Source organism: Quercus lobata, chromosome 10 (assembly GCF_001633185.2).
Source record: "Quercus lobata isolate SW786 chromosome 10, ValleyOak3.0 Primary Assembly, whole genome shotgun sequence".
Lineage (NCBI taxonomy): Eukaryota > Viridiplantae > Streptophyta > Magnoliopsida > Fagales > Fagaceae > Quercus > Quercus lobata.
Window position 1 is genome coordinate 64253061 of NC_044913.1, and position 25660 is coordinate 64278720.

A 25660-nucleotide genomic window follows, 5' to 3' on the forward strand; every position below is an offset into this window, starting at 1 on the left:
ACATAAAATTAATGTCTGCACTGGTTTTAAAAATTAAAAATAAGTTTCTTTACTATTACTACTTTTCATTATCCTACTCTTCCGAATTCCCAAAGTTTAGCTCTCCTCCTCTTGTTGCATCTATCTGTTTGCAAATAAATAGGGTCATGTCTTTCATCCATATATTTTATTTTGGTAACATGTCTCTCGTGCTATTGGTTTTATATTATCTTGTCTAAATAAATGGTTTAAATAATTTGATGTCTACCACTATATAGATCCAATTTTATATATAGCCTCTGATATAACCAAAAGAGCCACCTTTTTTGTTTATTTTATTGTACATGCATGCTCAGATCGAGTCATTACAAAATGTAGGAATTAAGAGTAGTAACAATTGTTGAGCTTCTTGAGAACTGATAGAGAGATTAGGTAATTAGGATTACTATTAATATATCATATGATATCAATGATTGAATATAATATTTGATAATGTATTTATTTTTTATATGATCTGAACAATCTCTTTCTCCATATAATTTTTTTGAGAAACAGAGAAATAAACTAATTATTTAATATTATTAAAGAAATAGAATAAACTTATTTTTATTCTATTCTACCTCTATTTTGTTTAATTTATATTTGATTATGATACTCTGTTCTTTATGTGTATGATTTCTGTAACCCATAGTTAGCAGCACTTGACAATTGTTTTCACGTAACTGTCACCAGTAATTTCTTTTTTATCAGCAGATACTTTTCCAATGTCAAGGATGCTTCACAATTGTTTGGTGCCGGGGTAACTTTTTATCTCTTCAAGAACTGAAGTTTAGGAACAAGAGTGCAACTACCTACCAGCAAAGCAGGTGGTGCATTCCCTTTCCATGAAAAGCTAAATGAAGAACTAAAGCTTGAATTGGTTCCAAATTTCCAATCTAATTGTTTCATTGAAATTTGTGAGTTGTAGGAATCTCTTCTTCTTTTCATTTGATTGAATATAATATTTGATAATGTAGGAATTTCTTTTCTCACTCTATTTTTTTCTTCTTCTTTGCTGAAATCCTCCTCTAATATTATCTTGGCTAAATAAATGGATTATTAACACCAAATAAAAAAGAAGAAGAAAAAATTAAATAATTTGATGTCTACCACTATCGAGAAGATAGAAAAAATATGGATCTATAACGTTTAAAGCATGCTCCTCTAGGATTACTATATCATATGTTATCAATGATTGAATATAATGTTCGATAAATGTATTTATATTTTATATGATTTGAAGAATCTCTCTCTCTCCATATATATATATATATATATATATATTTTTTTTTTTGAGAGAGAGTTTCAATTTATGATATCCGCTCATAATGATAGCTCTTTATCATCAGATCAAGACACCAATCAGTTTTTGGTGTAGGCGAGGATTGAACCCCCAGATCTTTTATACAACCATCAGAGATTTTACCAGTTGAGCTAACTGGAACCCACACATATATATATATATATATATATATCTTTTAGAGAAACAGAGAAATAAACTAATTATTTAATATCATTAAAGAAACAGAATAAACTTATTTTTATTCTTTTCTACATCAATTTTTTTAATTTATATTTGATTATAATATTGCATTCTTTATGTATCTATTACCAGGGAAAAAAGTATGGGAAGAAAGAGAGATCGATTTTGGGACTACGCTGAGGACCTAAAGGGTCGTTTCAAATGTAACTATTGTAAACGTGAATTCCCTGGAGGTGCATCAAGGATTAAATCACACTTGGCTGGAGTTAAAGGGTGTGATATTCTTATATGTGGTTTTGTGCCTGAAGATGTACAAAAAGAAGCTTATGAAGCAACTCAAGGGACTAACAAAAAACTTAAAAATGCTTCAATCTCAAGTAGTGATAAGGGGAGTACAATCCCCTCAACTTCAATTTCAACAATTCAAAAGGAAAAAATTGTCACACAGGTCATTATCTAGTCCCAACTCTACAAATAGTTGTTTATTTGTAACAAAACCACACTTTTAGTTTAACACTTCGAAAAAAAATTTCATACTAATTTCTCTTCTGCAGAGCGAGGAAGAATATATAGATGAAATTGTGCTCGATGATGTTGTGGGTAGACTGGTAACCAAAGCGTTTTCACTTGCCACAAATGATATCATTTTTAAGTGGGGTTTTAAGGAGGAGCTGGAAAATCTTTTTTACTCATTATACAAGATTAAAGTTGTGTTATATCAAAAGAGGCAAGTAAGTGATGAGTTTGTAAGGATCTGGTTAATGGAGCTTAGGAATGTAGCTTATGAAGTTGATAATGTGCTAGACAAATTTGACTATGAGATCATTCGGCAAAAGGTACAACCTCAAAGCCAAATGATAGATCAGGTATGTAGCTTTTCGTTCTACGATCACAATAAAGTTAAGACCATCAAACAATCGTTGGATAAACTTGTGGCTGATGTAGCTGGCTTTGGTCTTAGAATAGAGTTGTTGAAGTCAATCATCAAGATTAGGTTGGACAAGAATGAGGATTCATTCCTCAATGATTCAGAAGTTATTGGAAGAGAATTTGATGTTGTAAAGATAGTGAACGAACTTATTAGTTCAAGCAATCAACAAGTTATATCTGTTCTTCCTATTGTGGGTATGGTAGGTCTTGGAAAGACAACTTTAGCAAAGGTATTGTATAACCATGGAGAAATAAAGAAACACTTTGATGTGCTAGCGTGGGTACATGTTGGTGGAAATTTTGATGTTGAAGAAATTTCAAGAAAGATTCATGAATCTCTCAAAATAGACTTGACTAATTTAGAAAAGAAGAAATACTTTCTTGTACTGGATGATATTTGGATTGAAGACTGTGATAAATGGGATATTTTAAGGAATCACTTGGTAGGGATTAATTCAAATACTAGAATTAACATTATTGTGACAACGCGTAGTGACAAAGTAGCACAGATTATGGGGACACTTCCTCCACATCACTTGGAAAAATTATCAAAAGGTGATTGTTGGTCTATATTAAAAGAAAGAGTATTTGCAGATGAAGGAAAATCACTAACTTTTGATTTGGAGGCTAGTGGAAGGGAGATTGCTATAAAATGTAGAGGGGTTCCATTGGTTGCAAGAGTTTTAGGAGAAGCAATGTACTTTAAATGTGATAAAAGCGAATGGTTAGCAATACAAAATGATAAAATTTGGCATTTGTTGTATGATGATAATGCTGGTATCTTTCCAACGCTAAAGTTATGGTTTGATAATCTTCCAATACCATCTTTGAAGCAATGTTTTGCATATTGTGCAATTTTTCCTAAAGATTATGACATGAAAAAGGACAAAATAATTCGGTATTGGATGGCTGAAGGGTTTCTTGAACCAGTTGAAGAAGCTAATATGGCAATGGAGGATATTGGTAACATGTATTTCAATATTTTGTTGACCACTTCCTTTTTTCAAAATGCTAGAAAGGATGCCTATGGTAATATTATTAGTTGCAAAATGCATGATTTGGTGCATGATTTCGCCCTCTCAATTTCAAAACATGGAACTCTGATTTTGGACAGAGATTCAACGGATGAAGCAACACAAGAAAGTTCATATCATAGAGAAGATTTCATAAAATTGCACTCATTGTTTTCAGAAAATTTTGACTTTAACAACATGTTATCAAATTTTAAATGCTTACGTGTTTTAAAATTACATGGGGTTAGTATAAGAGGGTTTCCAGATTCAATTGAGCCGATAATACATTTGAGGCTTCTTCACATCTTGGACCCTGAAATTGAAGAATTACCAAAATCCATCACCAAACTCTACAATTTGCAAACTTTAATAATTGAAGGCTACGAAAGAGAGCTTCCAGAGGACCTAAGCAATTTGATTAAGTTAAGACATATTCTTCTTAACAGCAGTGAAATTATAAATACGCCTAAAAATATGAGTATGTTGACTTGCCTTCAAACATTGTCATTTTTTGCTGTGGATTCAGAGGATGGTTATCGGATTACAGAATTGGGAGCTTTAAAGAATCTCAAAGGAGAAATAGTAATAAAGAATCTAAAGAAGGTGAAAGATGAGGAAGAAGCCAAAAGTGCAAAATTAAAAGAAAAGGAAATATCCAACTTGGGATTATACTGGAAAGAGGACGAAGAGGACGACATGTATGACAGAGAAGAGGACATGTATGATAAAGATGAAAAGGTGTTGGAAGGCCTCCAGCCTCACCCAAATTTGAAAAGATTAACAATCTTTGGGTATGGAGGAAAGAAATTCCCATCATGGGTTGGTTTGTCTTCGCTATATCACAATTTGATTGAGATCACTTTATACGAATGCTCCAATTGTGAAGAAGTTCCCACTCTGGGGCAATTACCCTGTCTTAGGGTTCTTGAAATGGAAGAAATGGGGGAGGTAAGATGTATAGGAAGTGAGTTTTACTTTTACAGTGATGGGAGTTACAGAAATACTACTACATTATTTCCGGCATTGAGAATACTCAAATTGGTGGAGATGGAAACCCTAGTAGAGTGGAAGGATGCAAAGGAGTTGACAACCGCAGATGAGGTGTTGTTTGTGTTTCCTTGCCTTGAGGAGTTGACCATAAGTTGCTGTACTGAACTGAGAGATTTGCCAGACTCACTGCTCACCTGCGTTTCCCTTCAGAAGTTGGTAGTACAGGAATGTCGTAAGCTGAGGTCATTGCCAGGTGTCCGGTCCATAATAAGGAGTGGTATTGAAGACCCACCCAGTGGGTTACAATATTTGGAGAATGGGGATTGTCGTCGTCTGCCTTCTTCTTCTACTTCCTCCATTCACCCCTCCCAGCGGGTTGTTGGTTTGTCTTCGCTATATCACAATTTGATTGAGATCAATTTGAGAAAGTGTTGGGAATGTGAAGAAGTTCCCACTCTGGGGCAATTACCCTGTCTTAGGGTTCTTGAAATGGAAGGAATGGGGAAGGTAAGATGTATAGGAAGTGAGTTTTACTTTTACAGTGATGGGAGTTACAGAAATACTACTACAAAATTATTTCCGGCATTGAGAATACTCAAATTGGTTCATATGGAAACCCTAGAAGAGTGGAAGGATGCAAAGGAGTTGACAACCGCAGATGAGGTGTTTCCTTGCCTTGAGGAGTTGACTATTAGAGGGTGTCCTAATCTGAGAGATTTGCCAGACTCACTGTGCACCTGCGTTTCCTTTCAGAAGTTGGTAGTAGAGGGTTGTCGTGAACTGAGGTCATTGCCAGGTGTCCGGTCCATAATAAGGAGTGGTATTGAAGACCCACCCAGTGGGTTACAATATTTGGAGAATGGGGATTGTCGTCGTCTGCCTTCTTCTTCTACTTCCTCCATTCACCCCTCCCAGCGGGTTGTTGGTTTGTCTTCGCTATATCACAATTTGATTGAGATCGATTTGAGATTTTGTAATGAATGTGAAGAAGTTCCCACTCTGGGGCAATTACCCTGTCTTAGGGTTCTTGAAATAATAGGAATGGGGAAGGTAAGATGTATAGGAAGTGAGTTTTACTTTTACAGTGATGGGAGTTACAGAAATACTACTACAATATTATTTCCGGCATTGAGAATACTCAAATTGGAGAGCTTGCGTGAGCTAGAAGAGTGGAAGGATGCAAAGGAGTTGACAACCGCAGATGAGGTGTTGTTTGTGTTTCCTTGCCTTCAGGAGTTGACCCTTAGAAGTTGTTATAAACTGAGAGATTTGCCAGACTCACTGCGTGTTTCCCTTCAGAAGTTGGTAGTATGGCATTGTCCTGAGCTGAGGTCATTGCCAGGTGTCCGGTCCAGTGGGTTACAATATTTGGAGAATGGGGATTGTCGTCGTCTGCCTTCTTCTTCTACTTCCTCCATTCACCCCTCCCTCCAAAAGCTAAAGCTATCACGGTGTCGGGATCTCCCGCTGGACCAAATTCAATACTTCATTGCCCTTAAAATTCTGTGGATAGAGTCTTTTCAAGCAATCGAATCTTTGCCAGATGAGTTGGGCAATCTTTCCTCTCTTCAAAAGCTGTATATTGTGGATTGCTTGAAGCTGGTGCATCTGCCCACCGGGGAAGCCATGCGATGCCTCACCCAATTGAAAATGCTGGAGATTTATCGTTGCCCCAATTTGGAAGACAATGAGCGGATCAAGATTAGCCACGTTCCATTGGTTAAAATCATTAATGATCGGTAAGTCTGCTCATACTACCCTACTATTTCCTCTTCTTTTATTCTCTTATATTCGTAAGTTTATTCATACAATTTATTAGGTTAATCGATCTTGGCGTAAAATTAATCTCACCAACCACTCTAGTAACACTTGAAAAATCCAACTCTTCTTTTTCTATTTATGAAATCATTTGAGAAAAGAAGAGTCTAATTAAAATTTTTGTAATGGCTACCAATTGGCTTGCTACTATTCAAATTTTTTCTTATTTTTACCTATTGTCTTGCTGCCATCGAATTTCTGTTTGCTAGCCTATTTCTTTCTGCAAATTTTTCAAATCTGAATTTTTTTGGACATTGGGAAATTTTGAATATTGAATTCATCACTATTAGAGCCTTCTTTATGTCCACATAATCATTATTTCGCTCAGTATTTTGATACTGTAAGAGTTCATGGATCAGTTCTTTTACTTAGGGCTGTCTAAAACTTGACAGTAGATTTTGTTGATTTGCACTGGATTGTAATTGCTGTTTATGAGGGTGAATTTATTGTGGGAAAATGGAGTTTAGTTGCATAAGAATGAGAAATTGGGCAGGTGAAGGTATTGCTGATTTTTCATTTTCTGTTTGGGTTGGGGGGTTTAGTTTTACTGGAGTGACCTTGAAATTATGTGATCCCCGGTCCTACTAGTGCAAGCAAAATTTAAATTAAAATTTCAAATAGCACTGAAGGTGTTGATGGTTCTAATATATGGTTTTTACCTTTTGAAGGTGGCCATATTGCTCTGATTTCTATGGCTAACTCAGGAAGCTGGCAAGACATTTGCATCTAATTTACTTGATGACAACTGATGCCAAGGCACTTCAGGTTTTCTTTCTCTTACCATTTGAATTATATGTATATAATTTACTTCATAATTGGTCATTTACCAAACCCAATTCAGTTCAATGTTCAGTAAGTCTACTCATACTACCCTATCTCCTCTTCTATTCTCTTATATTCATAATGGGTGAGTTCAATGGTTCATAATTGTTCCTGGTATGAATACTTAATTGGATGCCATTCATGAAATATATAAATGTTGCAATTTGGTTTAATGTCTTTTGAAATAAATAGTTGACAGGCAACACTTGAAAAATTCTACTCTTCTTCTTCAAAATTCGAAATCATCTGCAATCATTTGCGAAAAGTCACTTAAAGCATAATGTAATTAAAATTTTTGTGATTGCTGCCATTTGGCTTGGATTTACTTAAATTTTTGTCTCTACAAATTATCACAAACACTTAAAAAGTTGCCAAAAGTATAGTAATTAAATTTTTTTTTTTTTCTGAGTTTTAGCAATTGCCTTGCTTCTTTTCAAATTTATGTTTACTAGCCTATTTTCTTTCATCAAATTATTACCTATTAATTTTTCAAAATTGAAAAATTCTGGAAATTTGGAAATTATAAATATTGGATTCAATTCATGACTATTAGAGCCTGAAGTCCACATGATCATTCTTGGTCTCAGCGTTACCTGGTTTCTTGAACTGATACTGTAATAGTTCATGGATCAGGCTTTTGTTGATTTGGGCTGGGTAATAATTACTATATTTATAAGGGCGAATTTATTGTTGGAAAATAGAGTTGAGTTTTACACTTTCACTGGTCCATGAAGTTATGCGATTTCCTGTTCTACTAGTGCAAGCAAAGTTTAACTCACTTTCATATAAAGTTTCAGACAAAACTGAAGGTGTTTTATCATTCTAATATATTTCTATATATGTTTTTTTTTCTTACCTTTTGAAGGGCACTGCCAGAATTAGAATTTGAAGGCTAACTCATGAAGCTCAGAAGATGTTTGTGTCTGGGAAATAACCAACTTGATTAAAACTGATGCCAAGGTACGTAAGTATGTTTTCTCTTTACCCTTTGGGATTTGAATATATAATTTAATTCAAACTGGTGTTTTACTAGTTACCTTTGAATAAGCATTGATTGTCTTTAGAGCGTTGTCTTTATCTCTTGATCCCATCGTGAACATAAATTAAGATTTAAGAAGGAGGTTTTATTTGCTAATTTCTAAATTTCTCAGTCGTGCTGGCAATTAAGACTAAAATGAATATTTGTCTCAAAAAAAATAAAGACTAAAACGAATAGTTACTGTTAAGAAATTGTGGATTTGTTGGATTAATTAAGAAATAAGAATTGTAGTTTGTCCATCCGTCATGAGTCATGAACCATGAAAGAATTTTGTGCTGCCAGGAACAACAGAACTGAAAATACAGAGCTCTTCTAGAGAGAGAGAGAGAGAGAGAGAGATAATGTGCCCCTTTCATTCTCATCTCTGGTGAGTTTCATTTACATCCTGAGACTGGTTGCTTCTTTGTTCCTATTTTATAATTTATTTTTATCTTTTTCATTTTTTATTTAGATATGAATATATTGTTCCTCTTTTCATTGTTGGTTTTAGATCCACTGCTGTTAATCTACTGATCGCAGACTAGTACTTTTTCAATTCTCTTTCTCTTATTCTTCCCAACATTGACTGCATCTACCTAGCTGCAAGCTACTCCTAATTTAGTAAGTTCTCTTTGCCTCTTTGACATGTCTCTATGCTATTGACTTTTTTTTTTTTTTTATGGTTGAAAAAATAGTTTATTAACTCAACCAAAGGAGATAGCATTGAATATTGCATTTATCAGGTTCAAACCACTGCCAAAACAGAAAATTAAAAAGTGAAATTAACAACACAAACTTTGTTCTTAAAAAAGTAAGAAGTTTTAAAACAAGGACAATACAAATGAACACTCATGTGAAGGAATCTTTTCTCAGTTGCACAACCCTATCTTTAGCTTGGTAGGTGAGAGTCGAGAGAGGAGTGAAGTATTTATGGGTGGGTTTGGAAACTTTCTTCATTTGAAACATTCGAATTCCTCTGAGAGCATCACAAGTTCATTACTTGTTTGCCAACAATTATCAAGTTCTAGAAGAGGTGGGGTGGGACAAAAATCGTTATTTTTTTCCCTACAATTATCAATTTCAAATGGTGTTATTTTTTGTTTATTATATGGAAATAAAATCTAATAATTCAAATTATAGACAAATATCAACATTTCTATTGGCAAATAGGAGGTTATGCCATGGTTCCTTACTTTGACTGGATACAAATATTAGATAAAAAAATTTTCAAGATTATAATATAAGGTACGTGTTTAATATGTTTAATTTCAAGATTTTTGTACAAATATGATACAGAAAACATTTAGTCCGTGTTCAATATGTTTAAGTATAAAAAACTTGTATTTTTTAGAGTATTTTTTATTTTTATGGCAAATGGGAGTTTTATTTAAAATATATATATACACACACATACGATATGCGATATAGTATGCGTACTTTACTAACTATGGTTTCCTATGTTTTGACCCACGGTTAAAATCTGTTATGTTTGTACAGGAATTCCTTTTTGGCTGGCAAATGGGAAGATCATACTGGTAGACGTTTATGGTAACAGAGTCCTTGCAGGCTGCCATATTAATTATAGTTGGAAATCTTCTAAAATTTTCAAGATAGGAATGAATATAACCTTATAGAATCCAAAAATGATAGGCGTGTAACATGTTAGGCTCAACGACTATGGCATTCACTAAGTTCTGATGTCCAGTTGTCCACATATCATAATTTTCAACTTTCAAGTCTGGAACCCAATTTTAGAAATACAAATAAAAAATAAAGGACCTTTATATTCTTACATTATATTTGCAATGTGTAACACACAAAAAGTAGCAAATGTTATACACATTTGTAAAAAAGTGTACAATATTTAGTATTTACCACCTTTTGCAAATGTGTACAACATTTGTCACTTTTTTGTGTGTTTACAATGTTGTACCACACAATGTAAAAGAAGAATTTTCCAAAAATAAATAACCATCTTCTTTCTGCAAAGTGGTAAATTGGTGGCTGCTTGTTTTAATAATTGAGAGAGGGAAAAAAACTTAGCAAAGTTTCACACTTGTCGGCATTTAGCTATTATAGAGGGAGAGAATAAAGGAAAACACTTGGATCGACCATTACAAACTTTCGTTTCACATGAATAATTCTACTGAAAACACTAGTCAAGTCAATACAATTACATATATGTAACGGTAAAATTACTGCTGTTGTTTAAGTAATTTAAAGAGTCAAATACCAGTCAAGCCATCAAATTTGAATGCAACTGCAATTTCTTTATATATATATCAAAATATATATATTGTTTTAGCAAATTGGAGTCATAATTACTTCTTTCTAACCACATAAAATTAATGTCTGCACTGGTTTTAAAAATTAACAATAAGTTTCTTTACTATTGCTTCTTTTCTTTATCCTACTCTTCCGAATTCCCAAAATTTAGCTCTCCTCCTCTTGTTGCATCTATCTGTTTGCAAATAAATAGAGTCATTTCTTTCATGCATATATTTTATTTTGGTAACATGTCTCTCATGCTATTGGTTTTATATTATCTTGTCTAAATAAATGGTTTAAATAATTTGATGTCTACCACAATATAGATCCAATTTTATATATAGCCTCTGATATAACCAAAAGAGCCACCTTTTTTGTTTATTTTATTGTACATGCATGCTCAGATCAAGTCATTACAAAATGTAGGAATTAAGAGTAGTAACAATTGTTGAGCTTCTTCAGAACTGATGCAGAGACTAGGTAATTAGGATTACTATTAATATATCATATGATATCAATGATTGAATATAATATTTGATAATGTATTTATTTTTTATATGCTCTGGACAATCTCTTTTTCCATATATTTTTTTTTGAGAAACAGAGAAATAAACTAATTATTTAATATTATTAAAGAAATAGAATAAACTTATTTTTATTCTATTCTACCTCTATTTTGTTTAATTTATATTTGATTATGCTGTAACCCATAATTACCAGCACTTGACAATTCTTTTCATGTAACTGTCACCAGTAATTTCTTTTTTATCAGCAGATACTTTTCCAATGTCAAGGATGCTTCTCGATTGTTTGGTGCCGGGGTAACTTTTTATCTCTTCAAGAACCAAAGTTTAGGAACAAGAGTGCTACTACCTACCAGCAAAGCAGGTGGTGCATTCCCTTTCCATGAAAAGCTAAATGAAGAACTAAAGCTTGAATTGTTTCCAAATTTCCAATCTATTTGTTTCATTGAAATTTGTGAGTTGTAGGAATCTATTCTTCTTTTCATTTGATTTCTCTCTTCTAACAAAACCTAATATGATTCCTTTTGATTCTTTTTCCTTCTTTCCATTTCATATATTATTATTAGTAAATTTTTTGTTTGTATACAGTATACTATATATAGATTTTGGTCATCCCTCATATCCCAATTAGAGTAGTCATGCACCTCAGCACAGAGTGGTCCCAAATATCCGGATAAACATCTGATTCCTATTTTAAGCTCAAAATAATCTTAAATTCGTATTTCCTCTCAAAGGTCCTTTTTTTTTTTTCCCAGCATTTCATTTTGGAATAAACTAGTTCTTTTTACAATTAATTTACCATATTTCTTATCCACTTATTTTAAAGAAGTTTCCCTTCAATTTTTGTGTCAAACTTGTTTTTTGCTGCAACATTTTCTGCTGCATAGCATATTAGCTTCAAATTTTTGTTTCAAACTATTCCCTCAAGGTTTTTTGGTTTTATTTTACATAGGAAATTCAGGTCTACTTGTTACTTTTGCATTGTCTTCACTATAATGTTTTGACTTGTTAGTTTTCTAATAATAATGGCTCTTATCAAATATTAAGAAACAGCATTTTGTACATGCTTTTGTCATATTTTGATTTTATTTTAAAAATGAAAAGCTAGAACCTTATGCTTTCTCAGTCTCTCTATATATCCACCACTAGCTATCACATCTGCTGCATATGTTTATTTGAGGACTCAATATGCCTGCTAATTGCATCCAGGAAACAGCTATAAAGTTCAGATATATGCTTATGTGCACAAATGCATGTATTCCAGAACCATGCAAGAATCCGTAAGTCAATGCTTGAGTATCATTCGTCTGTCTTAACTTTCTCTGCTATAGGAGATAAAAGGAGCAACAAAACCAACATATATCTGATGGCATAAATACACTATGACAATGGCTCTACTTGACTGCATGCAAAGATATGGTGACAATACTAAAAACTCCTACCAGTCCCTCTTTGAAGCGTCTCGAAGGTAATTCCAATCATGCCATCATGGTTTAAGCATCCTACATAAACTAGTTCTTTTACTTTACCAAAAACAACACAATTAAAATCTCGCACTTGGGAGAAATTCTCTTGTAATATAGAAGGAAAAGTAAAAGAATCTGTCTTCTCTCTAGTCAACTACATGTCAATAGTGAAAAATAGGCTATTATATATGTGGATGGCCAAATCTTTTATCTCCTCTTCATCTACTTGAACACACTATACTAACATTTTTGAAAATCACATAACCAAATAGTGAGAATATCTTCTACAGTAACTGGAGAACCTATCATTCATACATGAGCTATACATTTGCAAGAAGCCACAATATCTACTTATGTTGTAACTGGCTCATTGCGTTAACAAATAACAATGATCTTTCATTGTCCCAATCAGAGGTCATGTAGTTTAGCACAAAAGGGTCTATGATTTCCATGTTCCTTTGATTAAGATAAACCTTTGATACATCCTGTTCTAAGGTCAAAATCATTTAAAACTGGCATGTTCTCTCAAACCTCTTGTTAGTTGTTTCGCTTTGAAGTTGACTAACTATTCATGATTTGTTCTCTACTCAGCTTATTCCTGGGTTAATGATATCCAAAGAGTTTTATGTCAAATCATTCATTCATATTCATATAACATATTTTACTGCATAGCTTTGTGTATCTTCAAATTTTAGCTCTATTTTATTGTGGTTCTTCCATGATGGTTGGATTTCTTTTTGTATATCAAATATTTCTCAGAAATTAAGTTTTTAGGATTTCATTTGAATTATCACATCCACTTATGTTTTCATATTCTTTATTAATATTCAATTCTGATCTGCTTGTTACAGTTGTGCTATCTTCGTTGAAAATTTTGTAGTACTAAAGTTGCTGTGTATGAGACAAGAAAATTTTAGAGAAATTTTCTACAAAACCAGATACTTTCAAGCCGAAATCAAATTCAACTCCAATTTTGATGGAATTTCTTAATGAAGAGAGCTTTGTGTTGATTGGTGATTGGTGTTACTTGAAATTCCTCTCCGTTTGCTTGGAGCTAAAGCCCACGTGGTGGGATCTTTTCTTCTTTTTACTGTTGGTATTTTAGTGTGATAAATATTTGCTGTAATCCAAGAACTGCATGTTTTTGTTGTCACGGTAGCTGGCATTTGTTCTAGAGAAGATTGTTGTAAACCCATATTTTATAGTGGAAGATTTTACTAGACTAGGTCCTGTGGTTTTTCTCTTCTCATTGAAAGGTTTTCCACGAAAAAATTTGGTGTCTTGATTATGGATTGTTGCTAAATTTTTTTATTTATAATTGTTATTGTGCTTTGCTAATTTATCTGAAATATCCATTAAATTTGTACAAAGAGGGAAAAAGGAAATAATTCTGTGTTGAGTTAATTGGCTATCTCGATGCATATGTGGTATAGAAAATATTTTTCAACCAAATGCAAGAGGAAACTTCACTTCAATGTCACCCCTCCGTGCCTCCATTTGAATTATGAGTTATCATTTTGTTTGCGTTTGAAAGATAAACTTATAAAAGGATCATTAGAACTTTTGGCTGCCATGATGTAGGCAACTGAACTCTTTGTGTTATCATAATGCATGCTTCTTGGTGAAGTGAATCTAGTGGGAATCATCATGGTTTGTGACTTTGTTCCATTTCCATCTGAATAAGGACACATACTTTGCCCTCATTTCATTCCTTCTTTCTTTATCAGTTCATTGATTTTTGTTTTTAATTACCTGCATATGGGGACTTATTCTTATTGCTTGTAGGTTTCTGAGAAAGAGCTTGCACTACATGCATCTTCCGACTTATTATTTGTAGATAATCTGACTGAAATGAGGCATGAAAAAAAAAACACTTAAATCTCATGGCACTATATACAAGATGCAAAAATGGAAAAAGATCTTTGATGGTTTTTTATACTCTAGAAGTAGACATACACACCCATGTACATATGGATCATGATAATATTTATAGCTGATTCATAAATCTTTTTCTCAAACTTTATAGCTGATTTCTTGACTAGATTTTTCTCTAGGAAAAGTTTAGCAGTTAGTTTTTCAGATTTTTTTCCCCCTTTTTGAATTCGAATTATAGGTTAGCATATTTTATCAATATCAGTTTATTTGTAATCCAACTGAGAAGCATTATTTGCATTTAATAAATGAGAATTGAAGTCTAATCTTTTTCCTTTTTTTTTTGGTTTGAGAATTGAAGAAGGATAATAAGAATAAGGATCCAAAAAAATAACTTGTTTGGATAAAAGGGTCAAGGGCTTGGATTCAGCTAAATCGACCACCAAAAAAAATCCCTGCTTGGGGTGTGTACTTCACTTGGGTATGGATTATGGATTATGGACAATGAATTTGACATGACAAATTGATAGATAGCCAATGGGGAGAAAGAGCAGTTTCTCAATTTGGGCTTTGGTTACAATGCAATCCAATCCCTTCCACTCTCATGTTTACCGGGTCACACATAAGCCACGGCCTTCATACCGTTTCGAAACTTGCCATCAATCATACGGACCGTTTTGTCCAAAAACGCTAGGATTCATGGTTCGAAACTGAGGAGGATGGAGAAAAGAGATGAAAGTCAAAGAGTTAACTCGTACACAAGGATTCTACTAGTACCATCCAAAAACTTTTTTTTTCTTTTTTTTGGGTTTTTAAGATGGTTTTGTCAAATGGGTATGCCGATTTTGTTTAAAAGATGTGATTTTTTTCTGCTGGGTTTTGGTTCTTTCTTGTATTAACTTTGTATTTCTATTATAATTTATAATGGGTCCTATGAACATGAAAATGACTTGGTTGAGTTATAAGTTTATGTTTGTATCAATGTTATTGTGCCTCATAATATGGTATAAATTTGTAAATTGCACACATTCAGATTGTACTATGGATGGAATGTGATTTGTTTGGTGTTCAGTACTCATTTTGTTGTATGTTAACTCATATCATATGGTTGGGAAAAGAGTTAAGAGCAAGGTGTGACCCCATGGGATTTTTTTTTTTTTTTTTTTTGATAATCGTCAATATTATATATTCAAAGAAAAATGAACATCGCAGTCTACCTTACAAGCATGCAAGAGGACAACTGGTAGGTTGTGTTTATTGAAACAAAAGGACTGAACACTATTGATGGAGAGCTTTGCAACAACATGAGCGGCTGCATTACAATCTCTCTTGACCCAAGAAAACAGACAAGACCTAAAAGATTCTAATAGAAGAAGGATATTACTAATAATAGCACTAATCTCCCAATGAGGGTGGATGGAGGGGTGTTGAGTGAATCCAAGCATATCTTGGAATTTCCTTCAATGACAATCTGGTGCCATCCTTCAGCTTTAGCTAACTGAACAGACCAAAAGATGGCGGATGCTTTGGCTTGGAGTGTAGAGCATAAGTAATGTGTCTTGGCCCAAACCTTAACCACCTCTCCTCTATCGTTTCTAGCAACAACTGCTAAAGCGATGGAAGTTGAATTGATGGCAGCATCCACATTCAACTTGATCCAACTAGGGAAGGGAGGTTGCCAACTTCAGCATAGTGTAGGATGAAGGCTCTCTAGAGGACATGGTGGGGATCACAGCACCTTGAACTCAGTCAACCTTTGATTAATATTCCTTATGGACTCCACTGGGTTGGAAGGGATGCTAGAGAATATGACTTGGTTTCTTATGTTCCAGATTTCATCCAGAATGAATGCCATATTTAAAGGAATGCTCTAATGCTTCTCAAGATGATCAGGGGCCAAGAGGGGGTCAAGCAGTATGTTAATCAGTTCTTCACATGATAAAATAGCATGCTCCTCTGGCTTAAATCCCCAATAGCTAGCAAACCAGATTCCTCTAGCAAATGGGCAGTTTATGAACAGATGGGTGGAGGATTTTAGAGCTTGGCTGCATAACACACATCCCAGGTTTTGGATGACCGACCTTCTCATTAAATTTTCATATGTAGTTAGTGCATTGGTTCTAATTCTCCATAGGAGCATTTTAATGCGTTTTGGGGCCTTGATCTTCTAAAGCTTCATCCACTAGATGTTAGGACTCGGGTTTGTGTGGATGTGGGAAGTGGAGATGCAATATGCAGACCTGACAAAGAACTTACCTTTAGGATCGGGTATCCAGATGAGTGTATCAGGTCGATTTCTAGTTGGGATAGCTATGGAAAGGACAGCTTGAGCAAATTGGGCATAAAAAATGTGGTTTACCAAATTTGTATTCCACGTATGCAAGTCATGATCAATCAATTGTGATTCCATTAAGGGGGTTTCTATTATGGGATCCAATCTCAGTTTAGGTTTGAAATTTTGGAGCCACGGAACCTATGGGTCATTCCATACATTGATAAAGGAGCCATCACCTAATTGGTAGCAAGCGCCCTTTACTATAATGCTTTTGGTATCCTCAATGGCCTTCCATATTGGAGAGTAGATTTTCGGCCTGTTTGCATATAACCAACCTTGTTTAACTTTGTATTTAGCTTTTAAAAGCGACATGCAAAGACTGTCATGCTTTGACGCAATCATCCAGGCCAACTTAACGAGGAGGGCATTATTGAATACAACCACTTTTTTAAAACCCAGCCCACCTTTAGCTTTGGGATAGCAAAGCTTGTCCCATGATTTTAAAGCCAAGAATTTGCCATCTTGGTTGATTGGTTTCCACCAAAAATGCCTTGTTAATACATCCAACTTGTCACAAATGCTGCTAGGAACCTTGATTGAGGACATGGTGTAGTTGGGGAGATTTTGGGCCACTGATGAAATCAATGTACTCCTATCTGCCCATGAAAGGGTCCTGCTTCTCCAACCCGATAGCCTAGCTTCAAGCTTGTTTTGTAGATAGCTGAAATCTTTGGAGGGAGATCTGGACAGAAACATAGGTGCTCCTAGGTAAATGGAGTCCTTAAGGCCTTTCATATGGAATATTTGTTTAATGCCTCTTGTTGTCTGCCTTGGAGTATGCTTGGAAAAATATATGTCAGATTTGCTCCTATTAATGCATTGGCCTAACCACTTGCAGTATATGTCGAGACATTCATTGATGGCCTTGGCTTCCATCCTTGTTGCCTTAGAGAAAAGCACTATGTCGTCGGCGTACATGACGTGTGTGATGGCTGGCCCATTTAAATTGGCTTTAACTCCAATAATTTTTTTGAGATGGAATTCCCGATCAAGAAGTCTGGGTAGAACCTCCTGAGCTAGAATGAACAGGTATGATGATAGTGGATCACCCTATCTTACACCTCTGCCGAGCTTGAACTGATCAGATTTTCCTCCATTAATCAAGACTTTAAATGATACTGTGGTCACACAGGCCATAATCCAAGAGGTGAATGTCTCATTAAACTCGAATCTCAGCAACACCTCTTTAAGGAAGCTCCAGTTCATTCTATCATAGGCCTTTTAAAGGTCTAGCTTTATGGCCATGGTGCCAGGTTTGATCTTTCTATTCTTGAAACTATGCAGCACCTTTTGCATAATCACTTGATTCTCTGTTATCCACCTTTCGGGGATGAAAGCTGATTAAGTTGGGGAAATGAGCTTATGGAGAAGAGGTCTTAATTTAGAAACTAGAAGCTTGGAAATGACCTTGTAAACAATGTGGCAGAGGCTTATAGGTCTGAAGTTGTTAATGGTGGTGGGACATTGCGTCTTGGGGATAAGCACTATAAGTGAGCTGTTTATCTCCTTAGGTAAGGAACCCATCTGGATCGGGTGCCTTTTGATCCTTCATATTAAAAAGTGTATCCTTGATTTGCTCAGGGGTGGGTATAGCAGATAGGAGGGTGTTTTTTGACTCAGTGATGGCATGTGGAATGAGGTTTTCCAAGTTGGATGGAAATGAGACCTCTTATTCCGTCAACAGCTCTTTGAACTCATCATGGAAATACTTCCTAATAAGCTTGGCATATGAGATCCAGTCCCCATTATTATTTTTGATGTTATCTATACTGTTCCTACATCTTTGGATGATTGTGGAAAGGTGGAAAAACTTAGTGTTCCTCTCACCATATTGAAGCCACAATTCCCTTGATTTTTGCCACCACAAAACCTCACTCCTGGTCCATTCTGCCAATTTTGCTTGGAGACTAGCTTCCACTATTTCATTGTGATCAGAGCCCTCTTTAATTTGGATTTCTTTGATTTTGCTAAGAAGCGTGCTAATTCTATCCTGGCAGTGGCCAAACACCTTCCTATTCCATGTGCGAAGAGCCCTTCTCGTGGCTTCCTGCTTCTGACAGAGCCTTGTGAAATCAGTGCCAAAGGAGTCTTGGTTCCAAGCATTGTTAATTATATCATAACACCCTGGGTCTCTAATCCATGCCACTTCAAAATGAAATGGCCTATGTGTAAAGGCTCAGTCGGGTTTGAGACAAACAGAATGGGAGCGTGATCCAATTAAATTGCTTCGAGATGATAGACACTAGCTTTAGGGTAGGTAAGTCTCCACAAAATACTACAGATAGCTCTGTTCAGCCTCTTCTTTATAGCCGCATTGCCCCCATTTTCCTTTGGCCCATGTGTACTGATTACTAGAAAAACCTAAATCTATGGTGCTTGTATTAAACATGAGCTCTTGGAGGAAGTTGTTGAAGGAGTGTCTCCCTTTCTTGCATCCATTTGATTCATCATCATTGAAGGTGTAGTTGAAGTCACCCAAACAAAGCCACGGGCATCGAAAGAAGGCAGCCAGATTTTCCCATGCCTTCCTTTTCTTGACTGCATAAAGGGGGCTATAAAAGCCCACTAAATTCCATGCACAAGCAGTATCCGAAATATTTACAGCAATCAAATCTTTATTAAAATCAACAAGCTTAACTGCAGAACCAGCTTTCCACATTAAACAAAGGCCTCTGGCTAATCTTTTGGCATCTACAACGAAATTGAAAGAGAAATTGAGGGAGTTCATCACCTGATCCATGCATTCTTTGGAAGCTTTCGTTTCGTAAAGAAAGATGAAATCGGGTTTTGAACTTTTTATTTAAGCCTTAAGGGCTCGAACTGTCACGGCGTTGCAAATACCACGGCAGTTCCATCCAAAGATTTTCATGGCGCCATTGGAGGCATGATAAAGCCCACCTCCTCCGCCGTTGATCTAGCAGCTGATTCATGACTTGATGATGGGGAAAGGGAGAATTGATTTGCTTGGTTTTTGAGTCTTCTTGCTCTGCTTTTTAGAAGTTGGCCCTAAATCTTGGAAGGACCGAGGGGTAGCTCCTCTCTTGTTGATAGTATGAAGTATTCTGGGCTATCAGCGGTCTTTTTGAGTCTCTTTGCAAAGTGCTTAATCTCTTTCTTGGTAATTTTCCTTTTGGGGGGGGGGGGGCAGTTGGAGTCTAAACTAGAGATAGGGATTGAAGTGTTTGAGGATATGGGTGTTTTCAGATTGGTGATGGGTATAGGGAAGGTTGATGTTAGATGTGGGTTCGCCTTTGAGGGATTAGGCTTAATGGAGTGGGTTAGGCTTTTTGGATGCAGGGCTTGGTTGGATGGGATTGTGGGTATATCTGTATGCTCATCTTTTTGGCTTGTTTATGGATTACGATTGGGGCTTACTGGATAGGGCACCACATGACTCAGAGGCTCTAGTACATGAGTAACGAACAGGTCGATTGGAATGGGGACAATGTCGTTGTGGGGTGTGGGTGCAGCTAATGAGTCCATGTTGTCTGTCGTATTAATGAGCACACCTAGTGCTAGTTGGTGCGGTACTATAGTAGTGGTACAAAAAATATTTGTAGTGGGTTTAATGTTTGGAGTGGGGCCTATACTTGCTAATGATGTGGCTGTCTCATGTGAACCGGCTTTCCTCTTTGAGGTGATGGATGGGTCGGCCGTGCCACCGCCATTAGAACCCGTATTGAGGATGCATGGGGGGGATTCATCATTGTCAGTACAAAGCCATAGACCTGCTGCCTTAAATGGGATACCAAAAGGGTTGTTTAACCAGAAATGGTCATCTTGGCAAAGTCTCTCCTCATGTCCGATAATGCCGCAGTTATAGCAACCATCGGTGAGCATCTCGTACTTCAAACTGATTCAAAGGTCTACTCGGTTAGCTCGAGGTAGAAAAATGCTAGGGATGAGAGGTTAGGAGGTAGGAATGTTGATCTAGACCTTTGAGTATCTCCTCCATGCAATGTTGGAATTGCCAGCGGATTTGATATCAAGGACAAAGCCTAGGCTTTCCCCAATCCTCCTAAGATTATCGGCAGAAGGCCATAGGGAAGGAAGGCCATGAACCTAGACCTAGAATGTGGTCGGGGAGAATCTACCTCTTTATAGGATAACTCCAAGTTCCACTTCTTGAGAATGAGATGGCTGCCTTTGATGGACCAAGGCCGTCGATTGAAAGCCTTGTAGAGGTTGGCTTCGTGTTGGAATACAAACATGAATACATTCTTGTTGATTCACTTAACTTTAAGGGGGTACGTTGGGTTCCAAGCTTTGATTACTACCTCCTTGACAATTGATGGTAGTAATGGATTTCGTGGTTATAAGCTTGCTGATGAGCTTAAGGTGGGGGGAATTAGATGAGTCTTGGTTTGGAGGGAGCTCTAATCTTAGTCCTAGATTGGACAATTTCTTGGTACTGAGAAGTATATTTGAGTTTTCCATAATAAAAGATGAGGAGAAGGAGATAAGCAGAGGGTAGGGGAGAGCTGTTGGGACTTGAAGCATGGGCTATGGGTGGGGCATAGAACCAGGCTCAAGTATAGAGATGTGGGAAAGGGTGCTACGAGAGCATAGTCACTTAATTCATCAAAAGTGACCTACAGGATTTAGGACAATTGACACCAATTCTTTTACATCTTCATCAGACAGGAGCTCTTCCTAAGGGTAGTCTCTAGTTGTGGCAGTGTAAATTCTATGGTTCATTCTTACTCACAAGATATTACTTTCTCACATAATAATTCAATTTCTTATATATTTATGCAAGTTTTGAGTCCCCTGCATGTCAATATTCTCCATATGTTTCCTTTTTCTTGGTTTTATATATGTAGGATAGAATGGTAGAGAAGAAGATTAGTCTCTTGAGGATCCATCATCAATGGCTAGTTAGATCAATGATCTTGTAGAAAATCTACACATGATCTATGTTTGATGAAATTATAATTTGAAGAGAAAAATAATGACACTTGAAAATAATTTCTTGTTTTGAGATTAATTTCTTGTATTACATCTGAAAATATTGTAGATGATATTTGACATGATATCTATCTCATCCCAATGAGGGGGACCCAAAAAAAAAAAAAAAAAAGATAAAAGGATTAAACAATAACGATTAAATCTCTTTGTGATTGAGTATTCAGTTGAAGCAAAATTCAGTTGTTAAATGAATTCTTGATGCAATTATTCAACTATATCAGAAACCAATCACTTGGTATCTTTCCTCCTTCCTCCTTTCTCACACATGGAATTTAAACTACTATTTGATCAAGCATTACTAAAAAGGGCACAAGGTGTAGTGTATATCTTTCCTCCCACTTTATCTTGTCTGCATGTTATGTTATTTATGTGCTATTCCTATACCTTTATCTGTTCGCTAGCATTTTACTTTGCTATTGTGGCCAACAATAGATTGCTCAAATATGGCAGGGTTATGATGTAGTAGCAATTGCATGCCCTGAACTCTACGTTGTTGGATTGGTTATATTAGACATTGCCATTAAGAAAGCAGTGGAGGTAAGAGCAGTTGGCCAGAAAACTCTAACATCAATAAGGCTTGCGATCTCTTAGAAAGAAAGGACACCCGAAAGTTTTTAATTTTTATAAGAGATATAATTTTTATTCAAATAATTGACCAACTCGTAAAGAATTACAATCTCAAATTCATAAGGTCTAGAAACTATTAAACACCAGAAAAGAAAGTAGCCAAGATGCTCCACAAAACAGTAGGAGATAGGATTCAAACTTAGGACCACCTAATTTGATACATGATAAACTACCATATGCCCCAAAAACCTTAATTAAGAACTGAAGTTGAATCTCTAATTGTACTAAACCTTAATTCACAAGAACTAAACCTCCCCCTAACTAATTCCCCTACAATATCGGAACCAACTTTTCAACTACAAAATCAGGCATTTTTAACATACTCCTTGTAACAACTTGAAAATATCATCACAAGCCACAATGGCTTCACTAACCTAAAGTTTTAGCTACACGTGTTTGGGTATGTGCAAAACCATAAATTTGAACTACAAATCATCTACAACATCAAAAACAAGCATTGTAAATAGAAAAAGATTGGTAAAATAAACTTACATTACTCGCAGAGGCAGTGCCACGGCGGCTCCAGACATTGTCGATAAGCTCATCATTCACCTCTTCCTTGACCTTAGAATCAATGAAATTCACTCTCTTCTCATCTTCAAAGCCCCTATTAACCTCAATTTCCTCTTCTTCTTTTACTCTATCTCCAAATTTCCGTCGCTCCTTTCTTTCCTTCCTCTTCTTCCTCCCTTCTCCATTCTCTACTTCCTTTCTCTCTGAAACCCTAGCTCTTTGATCAACACCAACGCCTCTCTCCTTGCCCTTCTCTCTTGTGGCTATCAATCTCTTTCTTCCCCTTCTCTCTCTCATGCTGTCGTGCATTTGTTAAACAAAAATCAAATTTTTTTTTAATCAGGTCCATATGATTTAAATTTCATCAATTTTTTAAATTAAAAACATGCCACATCATTAAAAAAAAAAAAAAGCCAACTCATTGTTCCATTAACTACGTAAGTAACACCACTAATGGCAGTTAGTAAAAGGACTAATACAACTCAGTTTTAAAACTTGAGAGACCAATTATGCTTGCTTCAAACTTGAGGGACCAATTATGCTTGCTTCAAACTTAAGGGACCAATTGTGCACACAGGGCAAACTTCAAAAACCAATAGTGTAGTTTCGCTCTACACTAATATATATATATATATATATATATATTTATTTATTTATATGGAAAGAATGTGGTATCAAGTGAAAAGATATAGCTAATGGTTACATAAAATTTTTGACCAAAAAAAAAAAAGTTGGTCAAAAATTAATTTGTAGAATGGCTAATAAAGAATCACAATAAGACTCTTTGACAAGTGTTATGCATAATTCATGAATGTGACACAATAAATTTAACTGTGTCACAAAGGAGTTATTTGATACTTGTGACTTTTAGGAAAAGAAAAGTTAGCTTTATATATATATATACACAAAATAATAGCAGTGCTCTTTTTCAACATTAAATAGGCTACATTTTTTTTTCTCATACTTGAGCCAAAATTTAAAAAAATATATATATATTTTAACTAATTCACATAGTTGAAATTTATCATCACCTATTTTGTGAGTCCAAAGAAAAAATTTCTCAAAAATGTTTGTATTTTTAATTATATTAATATTTTCTTAATAATTTGATAATTGAGGGAGAAAAAGATTTGAACCATAAACAGCTCCACTAGAAATATCAGTAAGTGTCAATTGAGTTACAAAATTATTAACAATTATATTAGTTTGGACAAAACTTAGGTACAATATTTAGGTGCTATTTCTTAGGTTCTCTTCTTAAAATTCAATTGTATGGCTTTTTTCTAATGGGATGGAAGTGTATTACTTTTTAGTTAAGTACGGGTACATGACTGAATCTTAAGAAAGGAACCCAAAGAGTAGGATGTAAGTACCGTACCTAAGTTTTGCCCTATCAGTTTTAAAATTTTACATTTCTATATTCTTTAATAACATGTAACATATATATGTATGTGTGAAACCAACACATAGTTGCCTAACTTTGTACTATTTAAATGAATTTTGATGTGTTAATTCTTTATAAGTGTCACTATAAACAATTCTTTATAAGTGGTGCACTAAATATTTATGTATTCTTATGGTTATTTCTATAAGATTTATATAAGAAACAGTTGATCTGAAACATGTGGTTATTGTTGAAATTGATTTAATTTGGCAACAATTGAAAAAAAACAAAAGTTCAGCAAATGTAGTAACAAGCAATTGATTCATTCATATTCTTAATTATACTAGCTTTTAAAATTTGCATTTTCTTTCTTTTCAATATGTGTAATATAATTGAAATTGAGTTCCCAATCTATATATATATTAGTAGGTAAATCCTAAAGAAAATTCAATTAGATTCTATAATTAAAGTCTAATTTTGCACCATGTGTCCTAAATTATTTATTTTTAGAGATTTTTATTTCTTAATTTTGGAGTCAAATGTGAGACCACATCATAAATATCCATTCAAGTGAGTTATTGCGTACAAAAATTAAAGAATCTAGAATTGATGAATATAACATTTTTTTTTTTAAATGGATAATTTACATTTTCTACCTAATAATATTCTTACAAGACTTTTAAAGAGCTAAAAAAAATAGAAGAATGGCTATTAATAATATTTAAATTATATATGTAAAAATTATACTATGCATCTTAATTTATATATTTTAAGTATATCCATGCATGGAGTTATTTGATACTTGTGACTTTTAGGAAAAGAAAAGTTAGCTTTATTTATATATATATATATATATATATATATATATACACAAAATAATAGCAGTGCTCTTTTTCACCATTAAATAGGCTACATTTTTTTTCTCATACTTGGGCCAAATTTTTATTTTTTTATTTTTTTTTATTTTAACTGTAGGGTCCCGATTTGTAGCGCAAGCCCAATACGTGTGAAATCTTGGCCCAATGAGCCCAATATAATAAATTTGTATAGAATGGGTCAAAGAACTAAGCCCTAACAATTTGAACAATAGCTAGTATAGAATTCGATGTTAATCAAATACAAACACGATATATTGATATTAATTGTCCTTCAGTCCGAGGAGACTATAACAGTATATAGATTACAGCTGAATATAGAATCCATTTGGATTATTACAGTATTCTCTCATTTTTCCTTCTTCCGATCCTTTTTCCATGAAGACCCTTCTACCTTATATATCTTCTTTTGAATCATCTTCGCTCTCCACTTGTTGGTCATCTGAACCCTCACTTGAGTACCTATCCCATCAGACACCCACTCTCGTTCTTTGTGAGTTGTGGTAGCCTAGGAAGTACTGTTTAGAGGTCTTCTCCACATAAATGCGGCCAAAAAAGTAGCTGCAGTGCATTTAATGCGGTGGTGGCAGCTTTCTTTTAGATATTTTTAGATTTCCTTTCTTCTCATATGTTCCTGAAACGTGTCTTCATCTCTAGAGTTTCTTGGAGGATTATACTAACGGATGGAGTACGTATTGTAAACTACTTTTATCATATCCAAGGAGGGTTTCACCCT

The 25660-nt window shown here is 34.9% G+C and overlaps 2 protein-coding genes across 2 annotated transcripts; one reads left to right on the plus strand and one right to left on the minus strand.

Moving 5' to 3' along the window:
* The first annotated feature begins 1643 nt into the window (after positions 1–1643).
* On the plus strand, positions 1644–12303 carry LOC115965225 (putative disease resistance RPP13-like protein 1). The gene is made up of 11 exons (XM_031084399.1): positions 1644–1949; positions 2056–4572; positions 5077–5092; positions 5159–6173; positions 6921–7017; positions 7940–8034; positions 8396–8480; positions 8604–8713; positions 9590–9640; positions 11136–11338; positions 12094–12303. Exons 1-5 carry the CDS (start codon positions 1644–1646, stop codon positions 6949–6951), a joined length of 3885 nt encoding a protein of 1294 aa, XP_030940259.1. The 3' UTR covers positions 6952–7017; positions 7940–8034; positions 8396–8480; positions 8604–8713; positions 9590–9640; positions 11136–11338; positions 12094–12303.
* A 5923-nt stretch (positions 12304–18226) lies between these two features.
* On the minus strand, positions 18227–19297 carry LOC115965226. The gene is made up of 2 exons (XM_031084400.1): positions 18837–19297; positions 18227–18719 (listed from the first exon to the last, which is right to left on the minus strand). Exons 1-2 carry the CDS (start codon positions 19295–19297, stop codon positions 18227–18229), a joined length of 954 nt encoding a protein of 317 aa, XP_030940260.1.
* Between the last annotated feature and the right edge of the window lie 6363 nt (positions 19298–25660).